The sequence below is a fragment of the Somniosus microcephalus genome, chromosome 4 (assembly GCF_052327205.1).
Source record: "Somniosus microcephalus isolate GS21.2 chromosome 4, FLI_Smic_1.0, whole genome shotgun sequence".
Lineage (NCBI taxonomy): Eukaryota > Metazoa > Chordata > Chondrichthyes > Squaliformes > Somniosidae > Somniosus > Somniosus microcephalus.
The window spans coordinates 271,659,387-271,681,568 of NC_140990.1; the positions used below are offsets into that span (position 1 = coordinate 271,659,387).

The 22,182-nt window shown below is 53.3% G+C and overlaps 1 protein-coding gene across 1 annotated transcript in view; it reads left to right on the top strand.

Moving 5' to 3' along the window:
* The window catches only part of LOC147120461 (voltage-gated inwardly rectifying potassium channel KCNH7-like), a 383,986-nt gene that overhangs the window by 94,166 nt on the left and 267,638 nt on the right, over positions 1–22,182 (top strand). Inside the window, exon 2 of the mRNA XM_085986426.1 lies at positions 689–1,123. Within this exon, the coding sequence (XP_085842552.1) occupies positions 689–1,123 (435 nt within the window). The remainder of the gene's footprint in view (positions 1–688; positions 1,124–22,182) is intronic.

The following is a 22,182-nucleotide window of genomic DNA, read 5'->3' on the forward strand; positions in this document are numbered from 1 at the left end:
ATATATAATCTAGTATTTGCATCTGGTGTTGCATTTTCTTATAAGTTTTAAGTTATCAGCACAACAAAGCATACTGAGGAATGGTTTTACTTCCTTGCTATGAGCCAGTTTTATTAGTACATGCGAACAGTGACGGACAGGAAAAGACCCTTTGGTCCATCCAGCCTGTTCCACACAATTGTGATACCTTGTGCATCACAATATATACACTCTGTCAGTTTTTTAATTTCTATATGTCCATAATGTGATTTGTTTTCTTTATCTATCATCTCCTTTGCTCAGAAAATGATGATAAAATTAATATATACTCTAAAATGCAATCCAAAATCAAAATAGCTATTTTTGTTCAAAAATGTTCTTCAAGCATATACACACAACTCTTGAATCTCTTCCCTGACGTACCATTTAAACATTTATGAATATTTTCAAAACTGACCAGTTTTAAATTTTATATTTTGTACATTATTTTAATTATAAGTAACTAACATATCAACCCTATCTTCCTTGTCAAGGAACAGTGTTTTCCTGTTTTAAATGTAGTATCAGATGGAGAGGATTACCGTGTGTTTGCTATTGTTAATGTCTGCTTTTGTTTTCTGTATGTCCTCCTTGTTGTTGGGTATTTTGAGTATGAGTAAACAAATGGTTAGTATTGCTTGTTCATGTTTATTTATTTCATTTACTGTAGGCCGAGGAAGATTTTTCAGACTAAAGTTGCCTGCAATAAGACTTCTTGCATCTAGCAAGCAATCACTCCCCCAAGAGGACCCCGATGTGGTTGTGGTGGAGCCTTCTAAAGTAAGCGATGATTCTTTGGCTATGAAGGACTTGAAATCCCCCACAAGCGAAAGCTGTGGCCCTTCAGAGTTTGAAGACACAAAAGTACTGACAGAGCCTGGCAGCTCTCCTCCATTTGTCAATTTGCCAGGACCACTGGACCATTCTTCACCAAAGCGACATTGGGATAGACTGAATCCAGACATGTTGCGGTCTACCTCTGGTCTAACGTACAGTCAGTCAAGGGAAAGTGTGTGCAGTCTGAGGAGAGCCTCTTCTGTCCATGATATGGAAGGATGCCATGTTAACTCTCGGATTATATTTAGGGATCGACATGCAAGTGAAGGTAGGCATTTTATCTTTTTTACAAAGCATGTTTCTATGTTCTATGAGTTTAGATTTTGTCAGATTATTACTTCAGAAATATTTGACTTGCAAATGACTGAATCATATTTTGTAAAAATGGTGATAGGCTAATGTTTTATTCATTTGATCCACAAATCCCTATTGTCCAAATCCCAGTGCCTTCTGGGGAACATGGGTGAACAATGTATGAAAATGTCATTCAGGTGTCTTGAAATTTCAACAGTTTCCTATAATTATGCCGAGTGAGTCATTGCAGCTTCTTTTGGTGACTAAAATTAGACAGACCATTTGCACAGGGTGAAATGTTATGCTGTTAGTGGATATTCACGATTGATGGACCCTCATGACAGAGCAAGCCACAAAACGTGTTCCCTGAATAGAGTTGAGTCCTCCAGATGATCTCTGGATACAAAGTGAGTCAGTATAGATGGCATTTTGTACAGTGAGTCAGATATTGGGTGAGTCAATATAAGTAGCCATTTGTGAACCACTGTAGGGAGTCCATTTATATAGGATGAGTCACTCTGCACAGCATCTTTATACCTTGGGCTGGATTTTCATTGAGGAGTCGGGTAGAAGGCGGGACTACAACTTTTGGGGTTGTAGTCCCGCCTCCATCGAGTTCTAGCCAACCCACGTGATTTTCACTTGATTGACCTTGTTGAGCCCGCCCAGCGGGCTCAGCAGGTCAATTAAGGGCCACCCGGCAACAGGTGACATCACAGATTGATATTTCATCTGTCAAGACCTTTTGACAGATGAAATATCAGCGTTTCACAGCTGTTTGAAGCTGTTAAACACTGACAATCTGTACTCCAAGTTAATTCCTTCCTCTCAGGATGATTTAGAGATCTCCCCAGAACAGAAAGCTGAATGCTGCAATTTTTGACAGCTCGCAGCCATTCTACTTTCTGTGCCGGTGAGTTGAGGGACTCCCAAGACCTGAAGGAAGGAAGGCTGTAAAGGTAAGTAAAGGTATGTAAAACTTATTTAAACACTTTACACACACCAAACACACTTACCTCTGCACTCATGCACCCATCACTCACCTGAACACCGGACATCTCGATCCCTCCAAGCCCTTCATCCCAGCGGTTCGCCTCCTCTAACTTGGCGTGGTTTGGAGCCATCGGGAATCCCACACTTCAACATTAAAAATAGGGATTAGGCTAAAAACTGCCTGTTAACTATCTGTTAACAGGCAGTTAATTGGCACTAATCCCCTTCCCGCCTCGGGGAGGCGGGTCCCAGTGCAGGTCAGGTACCCACCTCCTTTGAAATGGCATGGAGGCGGGTTGGGTGCGGGATGGGTTCGTGCCCCCCGATTTCGGGATTTTAATCCCCCACACGCCTCCAATCCCGCCTCCATGGCCCAATGAAAATCCTGCCCATGGTGTGTCATACAGACAATCCCTTTATTCAGGGTGAGTTACTATAGGGGCCCCTTATAAAGGGTGAATCATTATAATTATCCCTATATAAGTCACCGTAGGCAGCCCATTAAACGGGGGCAATAAATAATCGTTTATATAGGGTGAGCTGCAATAGATTGCCCCTTTATAGCCTTTATGTGGTGAATGGCTTTATTTCAGGCTGGAGGGAGGTATACAGTGGTGTTCCCCAAGATTCAGCACTCGGACCACTGCTGTTTTTGATATATATTAATGACTTGGACTTGGGAGTACATGGCACAAGTTCGAAATTTGCAGATGACACAGAACTTGGAAGTGCAGTAAACAGTGAGGAAGATAGTAATAGACTTCAAGAAGACATAGACAGGCTGGTGGAATGGGCGGACAAATGCCAGATGAAATTCGACACAGAGATGTGTGAGGTGATACATTTTGGTAGGAAAATGAGGAGAGACCATACACACTAAATGGTACAGTTTTAAAGGGGAGTGCAAGAACAGCGAGACCTGGGGGTGTTTGTGCACAAATATTTGAAAGTGGCAGGACAGGTTAACAACACAGTTAATAAAACATATGGGCCTAGAAATTGGGTTGGTAGCGCCGGCGCTGAGCGCCTAAAGAGACCTAGAATTGGGGCGAAGCCCTATGTTGGGGCGGACGCTATGAAGATAGCGACAACTCAGATATTGACTATACATTTAGCGCCTGCGCTAAGTGTTTGCGCGCGCCCGCGAGCGCAAGCAGTTCATGACGTCATTTCAGTGTGCAACGCCTTCTCGGATCGCCTGAGCGCATATTGGGTGGCGCCCGGAGCCTTAGCGCCCAGCACTATTAGTGACAGCTCGAAGGAGGGCTAACAGGCCCTTCTCGGAGTAGGGGGGCGCTATTTAAAGGGGACAGCTTTAGTGCAGAATCTTCTGCCACTTGGCCTGCTCATAGCGATCGTTGCTAGAGTGAGTTGGCGAGCTAATGTGGAGCGGAGTTCTAGGAATGTAGCTTTACAGTACTTGGGTCCTTCAAACCTGTTCGAAGCACTTGCAGCACTACACCTAAAAGCCTTTTGACCAATTGGCATCGGAATGAGAGTTTGTTTGGAGGGCGACGGCATCATCGGCCAACATTGTGAAGGGGCAGAGAGACGGCGGGAGAGAGGGCCGGGATTGGCCAGAAGGAGGAGGGGCAATGGAGGTCGGGCAATCCGACGGGAAGCTGCGAGGGTCTTTAGGCAGCAGGTGACAAGCCTTGACATGTCGGAGGAGCAGTGTTTGCGAAGGCTCCGATTCTGCAGGGACATTGTTACTGATCTGTGCCACCTGTTTGGTCAGGATCTGCAGCCGCGTGAACGCTGCAGAACCTCTCTGTCCGTGATGGCTAAACTGACTGATGGCCTCCATTTTTATGCCAACGGATCCTTTCAGTCAGCCATTGGGGACATTGCGACTGTCGCTCAGGTTGCAGTCCACTGTTGCATCCGGCAAGTTACAGAAGCTCTTTATAGGCGAAGGCGTCAAATCATGACCTTCCTTCGGACCCTGCACAAGCAGGCGGAGGGCGCGCAGGGTGTCGCTTCTATAGCGGACTTCCCCATGGTGCAGGGGTCGACTGACAGCACACACGTGGCTTTGAGGGCGCCATGCCATCATCCTTAGGACTTCCGCAACCGCAAGGGGTTGCACTCCCTCAATATGCAGCTGGTCTGTGACCACCGCCAAATCATCATGGCAGTCACCGCGCATTTCCCAGGGTGCAGCCACGATGCCTTTATCCTGCAGTTGACCTCAGTTTGTCACCTTTTTGAGGGGCTGCCTCGAAGACGAGGCTGGCTTACTGGGGACAAGGGCTATCCTCTCTGGCCATGGCTGATGACAACACTCCGTGTGGCTGACACCCCAGCAGAAGAGCTGATCAGCAGCGGCCATCAGGCGACCAGGCACAGTAAACAGCACACTATTGGTGTTGTCAAAAAGCGTTTCCAATGTCTGGAACATTCGGGGGGATCCCTGCAGTACTCGCCGCAGCAAGTGGCACACATCGTCGCCGTCAGCTGCATGCTCCATAACTTGGCAAATCGACACACCCAGCCAATTCCAGCTGTCCCTCAAGAACAGGCGGAGGAGGAGGAGTATGAGGAGGAGGAGGAGGAGGAAGAGCAGGCGGAGGAGGAGGAGGAGGAGGAGGAAGAGCAGGTGGAGGAGGAGGAAGAGCAGGCGGAGGAGGAGGAGGAGGAAGAGCAGGCGGAGGAGGAGGAGGAGGAGGAGGAGGAAAAGCAGGCAGAGGAGGAGGAGGAGGAGTATGAGGAGGAGGAGGAGGAGTATGAGGAGGAGGAGGAGGAGGAGGAGGAAGAGCAGGCAGAGGAGGAGGAGGAGTATGAGGAGGAGGAGGAGGAGGAGGAAGAGCAGGCAGAGGAGGAGGAGGAGGAGGAAGATGGAAGGGCTGCTGAAAGTGGAAGGGCCATACGTCAGAGGCTCATCTGGACTCGTGTCGAGACCCCTGTGGCGGAATGATGAGAGTCTTAACTCATGCGCACTTTGGATGTTTGAGGGCCTCTGAATGCCAGCATCACTGAAACTAGTCACATGCACCATGCCACATTGAAACTTCTGTTTATTGGCACAAAAGTCTTTCATTACAGCTAAACAACGTAATGTCAACAGAAACCATAACTTTCAAAATAACTGTGAACTGTTCGGCAAAGCCGCAAAACTCAACAAACCTTCTGCAAATATAACAACAGGTGAGGGTGTCCTTGAATTTGGACAAACAAACGTCTCAGCACCTCCCTCTACAACTGGCCCCTTGAGGGAGAACGACTTCTCTTTCGCGCCCGGCCCCTTCCCTCCCTGCTGCTTCTACGTAATTGGACCCCAGTGGCGGCCTCAAGGCTGGGGGACGCCTGCTGACTGTCTGGAAGCGCAGAAGCCCCTGAGGGACGGCCTGGCCGACCTCTGGGCTTGGAGTGTGTGGACGCAGGATGCTTGATGTCACCATGGCTGGAAGCAGTGTGGCCTGCAGGTGGTGGCAGCTGCAATGCAGGCGTCCCAGCGCTGGCATGTGCAGTGGTCTCCTGCCGAGAGAGGACACCTGCACCATGGTCGGACGACACACTGGCTATCTGAGGGGAGCGGCTCAGCTCATCCGCCACAATCGCATGCTCCACTGATTGCTGGCCTTGTATGGGACTGGAAGGGCCCGGGGTGATCCTAACTGATGCAGAGAGGGTGGCTACAGTGAGAGATCGCGTTGCGTCAATCTGGCTGTGGAGGAGCCCAGCAAGTGACTGCGTGGCAACAGTGAGGACCTGTGTGCCAGGTGCCAGTGCTTCAGAGAAGACCTGGACAGTTCTTCCCATTGCTTCGGACAAGCCAGGTGCCGACCGCTCCACTGCCTCGGACAAGCCCTGCACAGACCTTTCCAGGGATTGTCCGAAGCCCTGAACAGTCCTTTCCATAGCCAACTCAAAGCCGTGGACAGTCCTCTCCATTGTTGGGCCGAAGCCCTGGATAGTCCTGTCCATTGTTGCCCCAAAGCCCTGGATAGACCTGTCCATTGTTGCCCCGAACACCTGCAGAGTCCTGTCCATTGTTGCCCCAAAGCCCTGGAGAGTCCTCTCCATTGTTGCCCCAAAGTCCAACATACTCTTAGCCAATGAATCTATTGACTCAGGCATCTTCTCGACTGCAGCCATCAGCTCCGTGTGTCTGACCCGGGCCTGTTTGCTCATCTCAGCCAGGCGACGGACCTCATCTGCACTCTGTGCAGCAGTCATAACGACCTGCCTTGCCCTCCGGGGAGACGGTGGCCAAACTTGCCTATCCCCCGTGCGTTGCTGCATGCCGCTTGGTCCGGCAACTGGTTCATCCTCAGAGCCACCCCCCCCCTCCCCTCCAGGGGACTACTATCCCCAGTCTGTAGATGTGTCAGCTCCCCGGATTCTGCAACGGCTGGTCCGGATTCCTCCTGGTCCTCGCCTCCGGTGGCACTGGCACTGGCAGCTTCAGTGCGTTGAGCCCGAGTTGGTGCTGCTTCATCTGAAAGTGGGAGGTGGAAGAGTGGCTTTAGCAAAAGGACAGGTTTGCTGAAAGGCATGCCAGATTGCGGCAAGGCTCTGACATGGCTGCACATTGAGGATGCATGCTGGCGGGGGGACCAAGTGGAAGGCAACAGGTGAAAAAGGTGAGAGTCTTACCCTCGCTGTCGGTAATGGGGTCTGCAGATGCAGTGGTCACAGGACCAGACAGACGTCCTCCAAGTATCTGGTGCACTCTCTCCTCCAGATCCGTCAGAGTGACCACTTGTGGAGGTCCACCACCGGTTCGACGCTGCTCCTTCCGGATCATCGCCAGCTTGGACTGCAGGGGAAAGAAGGGGAAGTTCTGTAACATGATGCCTTGAGAGATCATCGCATGCCCCCCATGGTGCAAGAGCCCTTACATGAGGCCTTGAGAGATCATCGCATGCCCCCCATGGTGCAAGAGCCCTTACATGAGGCCTTGAGAGATCATCGCATGCCCCCCATGATGCAAGAGCCCTTACATGAGGCCTTGAGACATCTGTCCATGTGTGTGCCCAGAAAGGGCCATGGGTGCATGCTGACAGATGGCCATTGGGGCATCATTGCAGCAGGGTGCCCGAAGTCAGCTGCAGATGGAGGGAATCAGAAGATTGCTAAACCATCACTCACCCTAACGATCCGTGTGAGGTCGTTGAATTTCTTCCTGCACTGAACAGGGGTCCTGGTCGCCATGCTGCTGGAGTTGACCCTGACAGCAACCTCCTTCCAAGATCGTCGGTAAGCCTTCTGATTCGGCCTCTTGCCATTATCCGGATACAGGACCTCTCGACGGCGTTCAACTGCAGCCACCAAGTGGTCCAGAGCCTCAGTGCTGAAGCGCTCTGCTCTCTGTCTAACCTTCTCCATGCTGAACAACTTTGTACCGCCAGACAAGGGCGAGCGCCGAATCTGAGGCCTACAGGGCGTTGGGTGTTGAAGCTCAAGCTGACTGACCCACCCCTTTAAGAGCCGGCCGGCGCCTGGAGGTCTCGTGGTTTCCCGTAATTGAGATCACCTGCGCTGCGCCCGTCCGCGTCGATATTGAGTAGCGCCTGAACTTTTGCGCCTTAAGAGCACCGTGCAACGGCTGAATTAGCGCCTCAATCCACTTTGGGGGCGATGCAACCCAATATCTCGCCAGGCAGCGATAACTTTCGCCTGGCTATAAACTTAGCGCTCCGCCAGTTCTAACGCCTCAAGCGAGGCTATACCCAATTTCTAGGCCATGGGATCCTGGGCTTTATAAACAGAAGCATAGGATATAAAAGCCAGGGAGTAATTCTAAATTTATAGTTCGGCTGGAGTATTGTGTCCAATTCAGGAAACCACACTTTAGAAAGAACATGAAGGTTATGGAGAGGGTACAGAAGAGATTTACTAGAATGGTTCGAGGGATGAGGGATTACAGTTATGTAGATAGACTGGAGAAGCTGGGGTTGTTCTCCTTAGAACAGAGAAGGTCAAGAGCAAATTTGATATAGGTGTTCAAAATCATGAAGAATTAAGATAGAGTAAACAAAGAGAAACTGTTTCCAATGGCTGAAGGGTCGATAACCAGAGGGCACAGATTTAAGGTGATTGGCAAAAGAACCAGAGGCGACGTGAGGAAAAACCTTTTTACGCAACAAGTGGTTCGGATTTGGAATGCACTGCTTTGTTAGGGTGCTGGATACAGATCCAATAGTAGCTGTCAAAATGAAATTGGATAAATATTTGAAGGAGAAAAAATTGCAGGAATATGGGGAAAGAGTGAGGGAGTGGGACTAACTGGATTGTTGGTCAAAAGAGCTGGTGCAGACTCGATGAGCCGAATGACCTCCTTCTGTGCTGTACTATTCTATGATTCTATGACTCCAAATTGTCCAAAACCCAGCTTCCCACATCCTGCACTAAGTCCTGCTAACCCACCATCCCTTGCTGAGTTCCACAGGCTCCCTATCACCCAACACATTGAATTTAAAACCTACATCCTCATCTTCAAATCCCCCCATGGCTTTGTCCACCCTGCTTCTTCAACCTTGTCAAGCTTTATATCCCCTCCCACACCCTCAGTCCTCCAACTCTAGCCTTTAGTGCATCCTCCCTCCCTTTGCCCTACCTTTGGTGGCAAAGCCTTCAGCCCCCCAGCTCTACTCCTTAGAACTCTTTCGCGAAATCCTTTGCATTTAATTCTCACTGCAGCTTTAAAAGCCTCTATAAAACCTATCCTCTCAACCAAGCTCCTTGTAACCTTTCCCACCAGGGCTCAGTGTCCATTCCTTTTTACTTTTTCATGGTAAAATGCCTTGGGATGCTTCTTTCTAAACTGAAGTTGCTATTGTGGCGGATCGCCACCTAAACGGGCGCAATCCACTTTTCCGTCCGTGGACAATAAATCGGGCACCTTGCCTTTAAGAAGCATGCTGCCTTTAAGGCATGACAAAGGAGCGGGCGTCACCCTCAGTGTGTACTCAAAAGCGTGGGTGTCGCCCTCAGTCTGTTTTCGGGTTTAGCAGAGAGAGGAGCTGGGGCAGCCATCTCTCAAGAGAATGTAATAAAAGCCATGTGTTCCTCAGATCGGTTCGGCCTCCATTCGTGTTCCGCGGCAGCCGCAACATTGGTGACCCCGACGCTCAGAATGTATTCTGAGCACTGCAATGGCGGACACGAACGCAGTTTCCGTGAAACTGCCGGAGTTTTGGGAAAACCAGCCCGAAGCCTGGTTCCTCCAAGCTGAGTCCCGATTCCGGCTGCGACACATCACCACAGATGGGACGAAGTATGACTACCTCGTCGCATCACTCGGTAGCTCCACAGTCACGAAGGTCTGGATAGCGCTGCAGAACTCACCAGAGGAGGGCAAGTATGCACATCTTAAGGCCGCGCTCCTTAAAAAATTTACGACCTCGACATACCAGCAAAACTGCTGCCTCCTCGACCTTCCAGGCCTCGGTGACGCCTCACCGTCAGACCTCCTCTCCCACATGCTCTCACTCACCGACGAGAGCCCACCCGGGTCCCTCTTCCGCATGCTGTTCATCCGCCAGCTACCTCCCAGCATCCGCCCAGCGATCGTGGTGTCCGGCCTCACGGACCTAGAAGCCCTGGCCGACGAGGCCAACAAGCTGCTGTCCGCTCACTCCAGCCGCGACGTCGCTCCGGACCTGGCAGCCACAGCCTGGGCACGCCCCTCACCGGCCACCACGCGGCCACAAGGCCCAGCCACGGGGCCCACGGGGCCTTCGCGCCCCACAAACCCGGGCTACTGTTACTACCATGCACGGTTCGGCGCCAGGGCACAACGGTGCACACCTCCCTGCTCCTTCAAGTCCGCCCCCGTACCAGCCCCCGCGATGGCCGTGGGCCACGCGGGCTCCCTGCTGTACGTCACGGATGACAAAACCGGCTGCCGGTTCCTGTGCGACACTGGAGCTCAGTACAGCATCATCCCGGCCTCCGCCCTCGACATCCAAAAGGGCGAACGAGGACAGGCGCTGGCTGCCGCTAATGGCTCGGACATCCGGACATACGGCACCCGCACAGTCACCCTCGACCTCGCTGGTCGCCGCTACCGATGGGAGTTCATCACTGCCAAGGTACTCTCCCCTCTCATCGGCACAGACTTCCTGTGCGCCCACGGCCTACTGGTAGACATCCCTCGACACCGCCTCGTGGACATGAACACCATGTCCCCCATCCTGGGCGCCATGGCCCCCCGTCAACCCGCCGACATGGCGTCACAGTGCCACGCCCGGGCCACGGATGACTACTCGGCACTCCTGGCTGAATTCCCGGCCCTCACCAACCCGACCTTCTCCGCGGAGGTCGCCAAACACGGGGTGGAACACTTCATCCCCACCACAGGCCCCCCAGTGTACGCCCACGCCCGCAGGCTGGACCCGGCCAAACTGGAGATCGCGCGGACCGAGTTTGCCACTATGGAACAGCTCGGCATCACCCGCCGCTCCAACAGTCCCTGGGCCTCCCCACTCCACATCGCCCCCAAACCAGGCGGGGGTTGGTGCCCCTGCGGGGATTACCCCGTGCCGCACATTCAGGACTTCTCGGCTAGACTGGCCGGCCGCTCAGTCTTTTCCAAAGTCGACCTGGTGCGCGGCTACCACCAAGTCCCCGTCCACCCCGCGGACGTCCCCAAGACGGCCGTAATCACCCCCTTCGGGCTTTTCGAGTTCCTGCGGATGCCCTTCGGCCTCAAAAATGCGGCCCAGGCATTCCAACGGCTCATGGACTCGGTCCTTCGGGACCTGAAGTTCCTGTTCGTCTACCTGGACGACATCCTGGTAGCCAGTTCCTCCAAGCAGGAACACCTCGAACGCCTTCGCATCCTGTTCGGGCGCCTCAGCGACCACGGGCTCATCCTCAGCCCAGCCAAGTGCCAGTTCGGCCTGGACAAGATCGACTTCCTCAGCCACCATATCACCCATGCTGGGGCCATTCCCCTGCCCACCAAGGTGCAGGCCGTCCAGCAATTTCCCCGCCCCACCACCATCAAAGCACTCCAGGAGTTCCTCGGGATGGTGAATTTCTACAACCGCTTCATCCCCAAAGCGGCGTCCCTCATGAGGCCCCTGTATGAAGCCCTCCGGGGCAGGAGCGGCAAGATGGCGGTCGAATGGACGGCAGACGTATCAGCCGCCTTCAACTCCACCAAGACCGCGCTCGCCGACGCCACCCTGCTCGCGCACCCACGGCCCAATGCCAGAGTAGCGTTCACCACGGACGCCTCCGACCACGTGGTCGGCGCCGTGTACGAGCAGTGGGTCGACGGCGCCTGGCAACCACTTGCCTTCTTCAGCCACCAACTACGCCCCCCCGGAGGTCAAGTACAGCACCTTCGACCGCGAGCTCCTCGCACTGTACCTGGCGGTCCACCATTTTCGGTTTTTGCTGGAGGGCCACCCCTTCACTGCGTTTGTCGACCACAAACCCCTGACATTCGCAATGGCAAAGACAACCGACCCCTGGTCCGCCAGGCAGCAGCGCCAGCTCGCGGCAGTGTCCGAGTTCACCACGGACATCCAACACGTCTCCGGCCGAGACAACGTGGTTACCGACTGCCTCTCCCGCCCCGCCATCCACGCCGCACACCTGGCAGTCGACTACGCTCAACTCGCAGCAGACCAGCTCACGGACCCTGATCTGCTCTCCGCACCTACCAACCTACCAGGGCTACGCCTGGCCGACGTCGCCTGCGGCCCGACCGCAGTCACGGTCAAGTGCGACATATCCCTATCTCAACCTTGGCCCGTCGTCCCAGCGTCCTGGCGCCGCCGGGTATTCGAGATTCTCCACAACCTCTCCCACCCCGGCGCCCGCGCATCCATCAAATTGGTAGCCAACCGCTTTGTCTGGCGCGGCCTTCGCAAGGATGTGCGTACTTGGGCCAACTCCTGCCTAGCCTGCCAACGGGCCAAGGTGCAGCAACACACGAAAGCACCCCTCGAGGAGTTCACCGTCCCTTCACGTAGATTCGACCACATCCACGTGGACATCGTCGGGCCCCTGCCGCCGTCGCAAGGCCACACGCACTTGCTGACGATCGTCGACCACACCACGCGCTGGCCCGAGGCAATTCCACTGACCTCTACCACCACCGCCGACATCGCCAGAGCCTTCGTCAGCACCTGGGTCGCACGGTTCGGCGTCCCTTCCGACATGACGTCGGACAGAGGTCCGCAATTTACCTCTGAACTCTGGACCGCCATCGCATGCAATCTCGGGGTGACCATTCACCGCACCACAGCGTACCACCCCCAAGCCAACGGACTGTGTGAGTGGTTCCACAGATCCTTGAAGGCATCTCTTCGAGCCAGCCTCCAGGACGGCGCCTGGACCGACCGACTCCCGTGGGTCCTCCTCGGCCTGCGCTCCGCGGTTAAAGAAGACCTCCACGCATCGGCAGCAGAGCTCGTGTACGGCCAGCCGCTGCGCGTACCCGGCGAGTTCCTGCCCACTGCCACGACACCCTGGTCAGCCGACCAGCAACGCCACGACTTCGCCTCACCGGCGCTACAGTTCGCCCCGGTGCCCATTGCCCGGCACGGCAAATCCACCTCACATGTCCCGCTAAGCCTGCACCAGGCACGATTCGTTTTCGTCTGGCACGATGCCCACCGCGGACCCCTTCAACCCCCGTACGACGGGCCCTACAAAGTGCTACAGCCTGGGGACAAATTTTTCGACCTACAAGTGGGCGACAGGACTGAAAAAGTGTCGGTTGACCGACTCAAGCCAGCACACTCGGAGCCCGGTGAGCAGGTCCCAGTAGCTCGTCCACCGCCATGCGGCCGACCTGCCCTCAAGCCAGTACCCCCGGCTGCTCCACGCCCGGCCGTTCCACGTCCACCGGCATCCTACAAGAGCCGCTCCGGCCGGCCCATCAGACCGCCGCACCGTCTCGTCCACACCTCCTATGCGGATTCTGGGGGGAGCTGTGTGGCGGATCGCCACCTAAACGGGCGCAATCCACTTTTCCGTCCATGGACAATAAATCGGGCACCTTGCCTTTAAGAAGCATGCTGCCTTTAAGGCATGACAAAGGAGTGGGCGTCGCCCTCAGTGTGTACTCAAAAGCGCGGGTGTCGCCCTCAGTCTGTTTTCGGGTTTAGCAGAGAGAGGAGCTGGGGCAGCCATCTCTCAAGAGAATGTAATAAAAGCCATGTGTTCCTCAGATCGGTTCGGCCTCCATTCGTGTTCCGCGGCAGCTGCAACACTATATAAATACAACATGTTATTGTTATTATATAGGACTCTTTGGGCTCGATTTTGCCAGGCCCGAGGAGGCGGGATTGGAGGCGTGTGAAGTGGTAAAATTGCAAGAAACGGCAGGCGGGCCCGATCCCGCCTCCATCCCGCCTCCAAGCAATTTTCCCAAAGGCGTGTTTTCTGACCCCATTTCCATCCCGCCCCCAAGAGGTGGGATAGACCCTTAAGGCCCTTAACAATCCCTTAATTGCCTCTATAATCCCATTTTGAGAGGCCTTTCTGATTTTACCACTTTTCCCACGTCCTGCACGTCTCCTCTGAAACACGCCAGTGAAACCTGGCGGCAGCACAAGTGGATTGCTTACTAACAGCTGCAGCTCCACCATTAAAAAGGAGTTTTCAGCAATCATCATTTGCAGGTGGCAGAACTTTGTTGTCTCAGGTCTGGGCGAACTTTTAGCAGGCATACCCATTGTTGTGGAAGTTTGGAGCCTGACACCCATCTCCAGTGTGACCTGCTGGGAAACCCCTCTCGCCACCTTGACTGAGCGCTTCCTCAACTGAGGCATATACCAGAAGCATGGGAACCATTTATTTCCTTTCCTCCTGGACATCAGATTCGGACGAAGACCAGCCGTGGCAGCAGCAGAACCCTGAACAACAGCAGCAGCAACAACAGGAGTGCCAAGCTGCTGCTCACCCACCTGAAGCTACAGAGGCCAGAAGGCGCCAGCGTGCAAGCACATTGCTGCCCGGGATGCAAGGCACGCACTCACCTTGGCCAGATTTGCTTAGCCTGCACAATCAAACACTTTTGCCTCGCACCTTCTTATCAGACCATCGACAATGGCCAAGAACCTACGGATTCCTATCACTGTGACCACCATACTGACAATTGCAAGTCGCCCTAAGCCCTCAATGTGGAAGTCCCATTAGCGAAATGACACACGCCACAACTGCAACAGTTTGCCATCAGAATTCTTTATGACAATAAGCAACTGATGGCTTTTCAAAATTAAACACAACATTACACCCAAGTGACTACCCTTGAGACTACTTGTGCATTATCTTCCTCTTACGTGTGCTCCTACATGGTGCTTCCCCTGTGGCTTTAGCAGATGTGGAGGCCCCTTGCTTACTTTCTTGCTGCTCCTGTCTCGACAACTTTGGCGGGCATCCTCTGGGGTTGCGAACCTGTGAGGGCTCGGCAACAGTCTGCTGCTCCTGTGGCTGAGCAGGGGTTGAGATGCTGATCTCAGTTGGGTGGGGGCTCTGGTGGGGCTCTGACCGAGGGCTCTGCAGTGGCATGGTTGTGTGAGCGCTTGGAGAGGAGCCCCCACTTCCTTGTTGTAGGCCACCAACATCCCTCTCATGGGTCAGCCCCACTTCAGAGCTAGCAAGTGGCTGGACAGCACCTTGCTGCACTGCAGGGGGGCCATGAGGACCCGTTTCTGCACTGGATGTCTGGTTTGTTTGCTCAATAGCTGACCATCGCTCCTCAAGAGATGTCAGTCTATTCTGAACAATTACCATGTTTTCCATACACTGGCGACTAAGCTCCTCCATGGACGTAGCCATCCTCTCCTCTACAGTAGCCAACCTTACCATGGAGGTAGCCATCCTTTCCAAGGAGGTTGCCATCCTTTCCGTGGTGATGTGTTCATGCGCCAACGCCTCCGCAAAGGCTCGGCTCATGTTAGCGATGGACTGCTCCATTCACTACACACTCGCAGCGACCCTGGAGACAAAACCTGCCAGAGACTCCTACACCTGTTCCTGGAGTTCCAGCACCGCTCTCCTTCTGGATGGACCCGGAGGCACAGGGTCGACATGCAGCGGAGCCGAGCTGGGAGCGTCCTCTCCACTGCGACGAGGACTCTCCACTGCTGTCCCTGTCTCCACCATCTGCTGATGCTCACTTGTGAGCTGTGATACACCAGGTGACAACTCTACTCTATGTCCCAAAGGTCCCACCGAGGTGTGAGTGTTTGCGCTGCTGCTGGGTGCGCTGAATTCTGCTGACGCAGCACCCTCAGAGGTTGCAGCTTCCTCTGAGGAGTCTGGAAGCTCAGGCTCTTCATCCTGGACAGTTTGGACGGGGGCTCTTGATGGTCCTGTGGGGGAGTAAAGGAAAGAGTTAGAGATGTGAGGTAAAGGCTGCATGCACATTGAATTGTGCAGATGATCATAAGTCAATCTGTTAGAGCATCAGAATCATTATCAGTCACTCATGCAATGTCAATGAGAGAGATGCCAAACTATTCTGTCACCAGCTTGCTGTGATGCGCCCGCCTGTCCGTCCCCCACTTGGGAATCCTCCTCGATCCCGGCAATTTCCAGAGCCGCCTCCTCCGAGGTGGTGAGCTGGGCTACTGAGGGTGGCCCTCCTCCTGTCCTCGCTCTTTCCCTCTTATTGTGGGCTCTCTTTTCCTGCAATGAGGGACACAAGTGGAGTTTGAGTGAGAATGAAGGAGTGAGTGTAGAGAATCCATAGCATAGTGTTGCGTTTGCAAAGATAATCCAGAGGCCGTATGCAGAGCTCAATTCATGTTGCTTTTAATGGCTGATCCAAAAACACTCTTCCAGGCAAAAGCAATCGAATACCTATATCCAATGTCAGACACAATACAACGATAACAGCACTATCAAACTCCATGTGCTCAGGCCAAGGCAATCGAGTACCTATCACCAATGTCAGACATAACATTTCCTCCCCCCTCACAGATTTTCAAACATGAAATGTAGTGACAAAGTCCTGTAGGTGGCCAGGGCGAGAACGTGTACGAACAGGCCGAGGTGCGGACTGGTGAAGAGCAGGCCGAAGTGGGGACTGGTGAGGGGCAGGCTGAGGCACAATATCTGCTTGAGGGTTGGCTGGCTGAGCCACATGTGCATTCCGCCACTCTGGGGGTAAGGCTTGGGGATTAGGTCCGTATAATCCCGCATCAGGGGGTGCTGGCACCTTCCAAAGGCGGCTGGCATGCCACCGAGAGCTGTCAGTGAGGCAGAAAGTGGCTGGTCCAAGTTGGTGGCTGATTTGGAGAGGGGAGGACCAGAATGAGGCCATTTTATTGTTGCGGTGAGGCCTGCGGACTCTGACCCAATCGGAGACTGAGATGTTGGGTGCCTTGGCCCTCTTCGACTGGTCGAAGTGGAGTTTCATCTTCTCCTGCTATCTAGCAACTGTGGCTTAAGCCCGTGGAGCAGGGCTCTGAGCTAGCGAGGGGCGGAGCCTGCCAAGGGGCAGCATGAGGGATGCGGGTGAGACCCCTGTAGTGGAATGCTGGGAGGCTCTGTAGTGCAGCAGTGTGTGGAGGAGGGCCTTGTCAAACGCACACCCCTGGGATAGGTGTGCTCTGAGGCCATTTTTCAGTGTCTGGTTAAAACGCTGCACCCCCCCATTTGACTCGGGGTGGGTGACGGATGCCCTTGCTCTCAAGATAAGAGAGTTCTGAAGAGACCATTTGGGGGCCATTGTCTGTGGTGATGGCCTTTGGATGCCCCCAGCAGGAGAAGAGGGACTCAAGGATATCGATGATGACCCGAGAGGTGACGGAGCCTACGGCAGTGACCTCTGGCCATTTTGAGTGCAGGTCATAGGTCACCACTAGGAACCGTTGATGGTGGGGGACACCATGGATCACCCCGCAGACGTCCAGCTGCAGGTGCTCCCAGGGCTGAGAGGGCCAGGCAAGGGGTTGCAGGGGTGGAGGAGCTTGGAGGCCAGTCTTGCCACTTACAAGGCAGGCTGCACAGTCCTTGACCAGGGCCTCGATTTCCCTGTCGATACCTGGCCACCACACTAGGTCTCGGCATCGTTGTTTGAGCTTCACTATGCCCAAGTGGCCCTCGTGCGCCATGGATAAAACACGTGCACGAAGGGCACTTGGGACCACAGTGCAGAGCCCACGTGCAACACAGGAGTCATTCCAGCAGGAGAGCTCCTCTTTAACTCTGGAGTAGGCAGACAGTTCCTCAGGCACCTTGCGAGGCCAGCCATTTCTGATGAAGGTGCACAGCTGGGAGAGGGCCGGATCCTGTTCAGAGGCCTCTTTGAGCTCCTGGAGAGAGACTGTGGTTTGGAGAGGCATGTGCAGCATCTGGGCGATATCCTGTTCCCATGTTCAGACCCGACAAGTGAGGTTGGGGCAGAGACAGTGCGGGAGAGCAGATCTGCAACAACATTGTCACGTCCTGGTGTGAACTGGAGACTGAAATTGTATTGGCGGAGGCGGTCAGACCAGCGGTGTAGACGCAGTGGTCTGTGGCCCGTGCCGGATGTCGACAGCAGGACAGTGAGAGCCTGGTGATCGGTTCGCAGGGTGAAGGCACGGCCATATGTGTACAGGTGCCCAGACGCACGCCAGCGCCTCACGCTCGCCTACTGAGTACTTCTGTTCAGTGGGGCTAAGGGCTCGGGAGGCAAAGGCGATTGGTTTCTCCACTCCATTCTGTATCTGCGATAACACTGCCCCCACAGCTGCAGCGGACGCGTCGCAGGTGACGAGGGTAGGGCTGGCGACGTCAAAGTGAGCCAACACTGGAGGCGACGTGAGCTGCGATTTGAGGAGGCGAACAGCTTCCGTACAGGCTTGTGACCACACCCAGGGCTCATCCTTTCGCAGGAGCTGGCGCAGTGGGGCTGAGTTGACTGAGTACTGCGGCAAAAACTTCAGGTAGTACCCAGTCATGCCAAGGAAGGAGGCAACCTGTGCTGCAGAGCGGGGTTCTGGGATGCTGTGAATGGCATCCACATTTGACTGGAGTGGGGATATACCGTCAGCCGACAACCGAAACCCCACAAATTCGATCTCTGAAACAGCAAAGACACACTTTTTGCCATTCAGTGTGAGCTTGTGTTTTGCTAGAGCCGTGAAAACTCTGTGAAGGCGTTCGTCGTGAGTGGAGGTCGAGGGCCCATGCACGACGATGTCATCCAGGTAGATGGCCACCCCAGGAATGCCAGCGAGCACAGAGGACATCACCTTTTGGAAGCAGCTGGGTGCAGAGCTAAGTCCAAATGGCATCCTGGTGTACCGAAAGACGCCAGCATGTGTCACAAAAGCAGTGAGGTCCCTGCTGCTGGGGTGGAGGGGAACCTGTAGATAGCCCTGTCGAAGGTTCAGTTTCGAGAACAGGATGGAACCATAGAACTGCACTGTGAGTTCCTCTGATGAGGGCAGTGGATATTTGTCAGGGATTACGGCCTTATTCACTGCTCGAAGATCGACACAGACGCGTAGACCACCTGACCTTTTCATTGCGACCACCAGGTTGGAGACCCATGGAGAGGCATCAACTGGATTGATGGTGCCAGCTTCCAGTAGCTGCTTTAGTTCAGCTGTGACCCCATCACGGAGAGCAAGCGGGATGCGGTGCAGTGGCTGAATGACAGGGGTAACGGTGGAGTCAACCATGGGCTGGTGGGTGAAGGCAGTCAGGCAGCCCAGACCCTCGAAGAGTGCTGGCCATGTTTGGCGCCACGGTGAGGCGACGTGCAGAATCGCAGACCCGCCGGTGTCCAAGAGAGAAAAACCCAGGTCAGTGAAAAGATCCAGTCCCATCAGGTTAGCTCCTTGGCGTGCCACATGAAAACAAAAATCTGGCAAAACTTTTGTTCCATAGCGAGGTTGACTGAGCCCACTGGTCCAATTTTCGAATTACCATACCCGCAAAGGGCAGTGGAGGGCACAGAGAGTGGCAGGGAGCTGAAAAAACGTTTGAATGTGTCCACATTCAGCAGTGAGACGCTGGCGCTGGTATCCAACAACAGAGGGATGCACACATCATTCAGGTTAATTGTGCATGACTTGAAAGCCACTACTGGCCCAGAGCTCACGTTGTGAATTATAGTGCTTGAGGACTGAGAGTGTTCATTTGTAGCAACCGGGGCAGAGCGGCAGACATTGGCAAAGTGATTTTGTTTTCCACAATTGTGACAGGCTTGGCCGCGCGCGGGGCAATTCTGCACTCTGGTAGCATGTGAATGAGATCCACAGTTTCCACACAGTTGCCGCGGTAGCGCGCGTTGCTGCCGTCGCGCGAGTATTACAGTGTCAGGGCTGTCGGGGCCGAGGGCGCCGTCACTGGGCGTGTGTGCTAGTTTCGCTGCACATTCGGCTGCAGACTCCACTTGAAAGGCAATGTTAACTGCCTGTGACAACGACAGATCGTCGGACTCGAGTAACAGTCTTTCACGCACTCTCACGTTGTTGGTGTGCTCTATTAGTTGATCACGCACCATCTTGTCTTGCAGTGCACTGAACTTGCACGAGCTAGCTAACCCCCTCAAATTCGCCACGTATTGATGCACAGACTCGCCGGGAAGTTGGTGACACTGTCTAAAAATGACTCGCCGCAGGAGGGCACTTTGTGGGGCAGAGAAGTGTGTGCTTAACAGAGCCACAGCCACATCATATGTTTGAATTGAGTCTGCTGTGCCTAATGTCCCAAGAACACGCTGGCCCTCCGCTCCCAAGCAATGGGATAACAGTGCCTTTTTCCGTGCTGTACTCACATTTTCTAGTCCGAGAGCGGTGAGGTAGGTTTCAAAGGACTGTAACCAGTGAACCCATGGGATCGGGGGCTCACCGGGTAGTGCGAGGAAGGGAGGAGGTGGTGGAAGAGAGATTTCAGCCATCCTCATCGCCAAATGTTGCATTTGCAAAGATAATCCAGAGGCCGTATGCAGAGCTCAGTTCATGTTGCTTTTAATGGCTGTTCCAAAAACACTCTTCCAGGCAAAAGCAATGGAATACCTATATCCAATGTCAGACACAATACAACGATAACAGTGTTAAGTCCGTGAATGATTGAGACACGGACCAGCAGGAGTGAAAACAAACAAGTCTTTACTGGTGGAAGTCAATAGTGAAACTAACAAACAGAGGCTCTCTAGCGCCTTTTATACAGGGGTGGTCACTGCCGGTACTGCAGTCTGAGACCAGTTATTCTCTTAAAGGTACATACACAACAATTCCTCCCCTTTTAGATAAACAGTACATAACATTCATTTAACAACTAAATGGTAATGAATTACAATCACAATTACTGTTGCTAGATACATTGGTTAAGTTTAAGCAATTATAAGTTCAGTCTTTGAGGAGGCTTCCTGATTCTGTCTGGATAACGCCTCTTTGGGGTATCAGGTTCTTCTGGCAATGTTGCGTTGGGATCAATGTCTTTGTTTGGTTCATCTGCTTCCAATATTACCGGTTCTGCGGTAGCTGCAATTGGAATGTCAATTTCATTACCAGGTGTATCAGATCGTGGTGTGGAGTTGACGTTTTCCAGTGACTCTAGAATCTGGTCAGCATGGCGTCTTACAATGCTCTCCCCAACGTCTACGGTATACATGAGAGGTCCTTGTCGTGTACAAATCGTTCCTGGCTGCCATTTCTCAGTGCGGTAGTCCCGGGCCAAAACTGGTTGACCTATCTTAAAACTGCTGGTCGGCCTTTCATTCATATTCTGAAACTGCCTGTTCTCCACATCTCTTCGGACGTTTGGCTTAACCAAATCCAAGCGGCACCGTAGTCTTCGATTGAAGAACATCATGGCTGGAGTTTGGTTGGTAACCGCATGTGTCGCATTCTGGTAGGCAAACAAGAAGTTGTCCACCTTGTGTTGTAGGGGTATATCTTCATTACACATTGCCTTGATAGCCTTCTTGAATGTTTGGACAAACCTCTCGGCCAATCCATTAGTGGCTGGATGATATGGGGCAGATGTGTAATGCTTAACGCCATTGTTCTTTAAGAACCTCCGGAACTCTTCAGACACAAACTGTGGTCCATTGTCAGAGCAAATCTGTTCAGGCAGCCCATTCCTGGTGAATATGGTTCGCAAAACTGTGATAGTTTTTTTCGTGGTGGTTGAGGACATTTTTATTACCTCTGGCCACTTTGAATGTGCATCCACCGCAATTAAAAACATCGAGTCCATGAAGGGACCAGCAAAATCAATGTGCACCCATTGCCATGGAGATGAGGGCCACTCCCATGGATGCAGAGGAGCTTGTGGTGGGGCGTTTTGGACCTTCTGGCATCCTGCACAGCTCTTGGTCATCTCTTCGATTTCTCTATCGATTCCCGGCCACCACACAAACGCTCTGGCTAAGTTCTTCATTTTTACCCCACCCAGATGACCCTCATGAAGCTCATTGAGTACTGAGTACTCTATCCGTCAACTTAGGTGGAATTACTACTCTGGATCCACACATCAAGGTTCCTCTGCACACTGACAGCTGTTCTCTTCTCGGCGAGAATGCTGGCAGCAGTGGTTCGCCATGTGCTGGCCATCCCTTCACCGTTAAATCATAGACCCGTGATAGTGTCGGGTCATTCCGTGTTTCCTTTTCTATGTTTGCATTCGTCACAGGGAGACATTCGACTATGGTCGAGTGGAATAACTCCACTGGATCCACTGCAAGGTCTTCTTCTTCCACCGTCGGCAACGGTAGGCGTGACAATCCATCAGCATTTCCATGCAGTTTAGTTCCTTTGTACTCGATGTCATATTGGTGTGCCCCTAGGAAAAGGGACCATCTCTGCAGCCGTTGTGCCGTCATTATCGGTATGCCCTTCTGAGGGTTGAAAATGGAGACAAGAGGTTGATGATCGGTTAGTAGAGTAAATTTTTGACCGTGCAGATAGTGATTGAACTTCTTCACCCCCCACACTAGGCTGAGGGCCTCTCTGTCAATCTGGGCGTAGTGACGCAAAAGCTATTGGCCTCTCTAAACCATCAAGGAATTTACGTGACAGTACCGCCCCAATGCCGTAGGGAGACGCATCACACGCCAGCCTGATTGGCAGTGCTGGGTTGTAGTGAGCCAATACTTCCCTTGAAGTGATTAAGTCCTTACTCTTC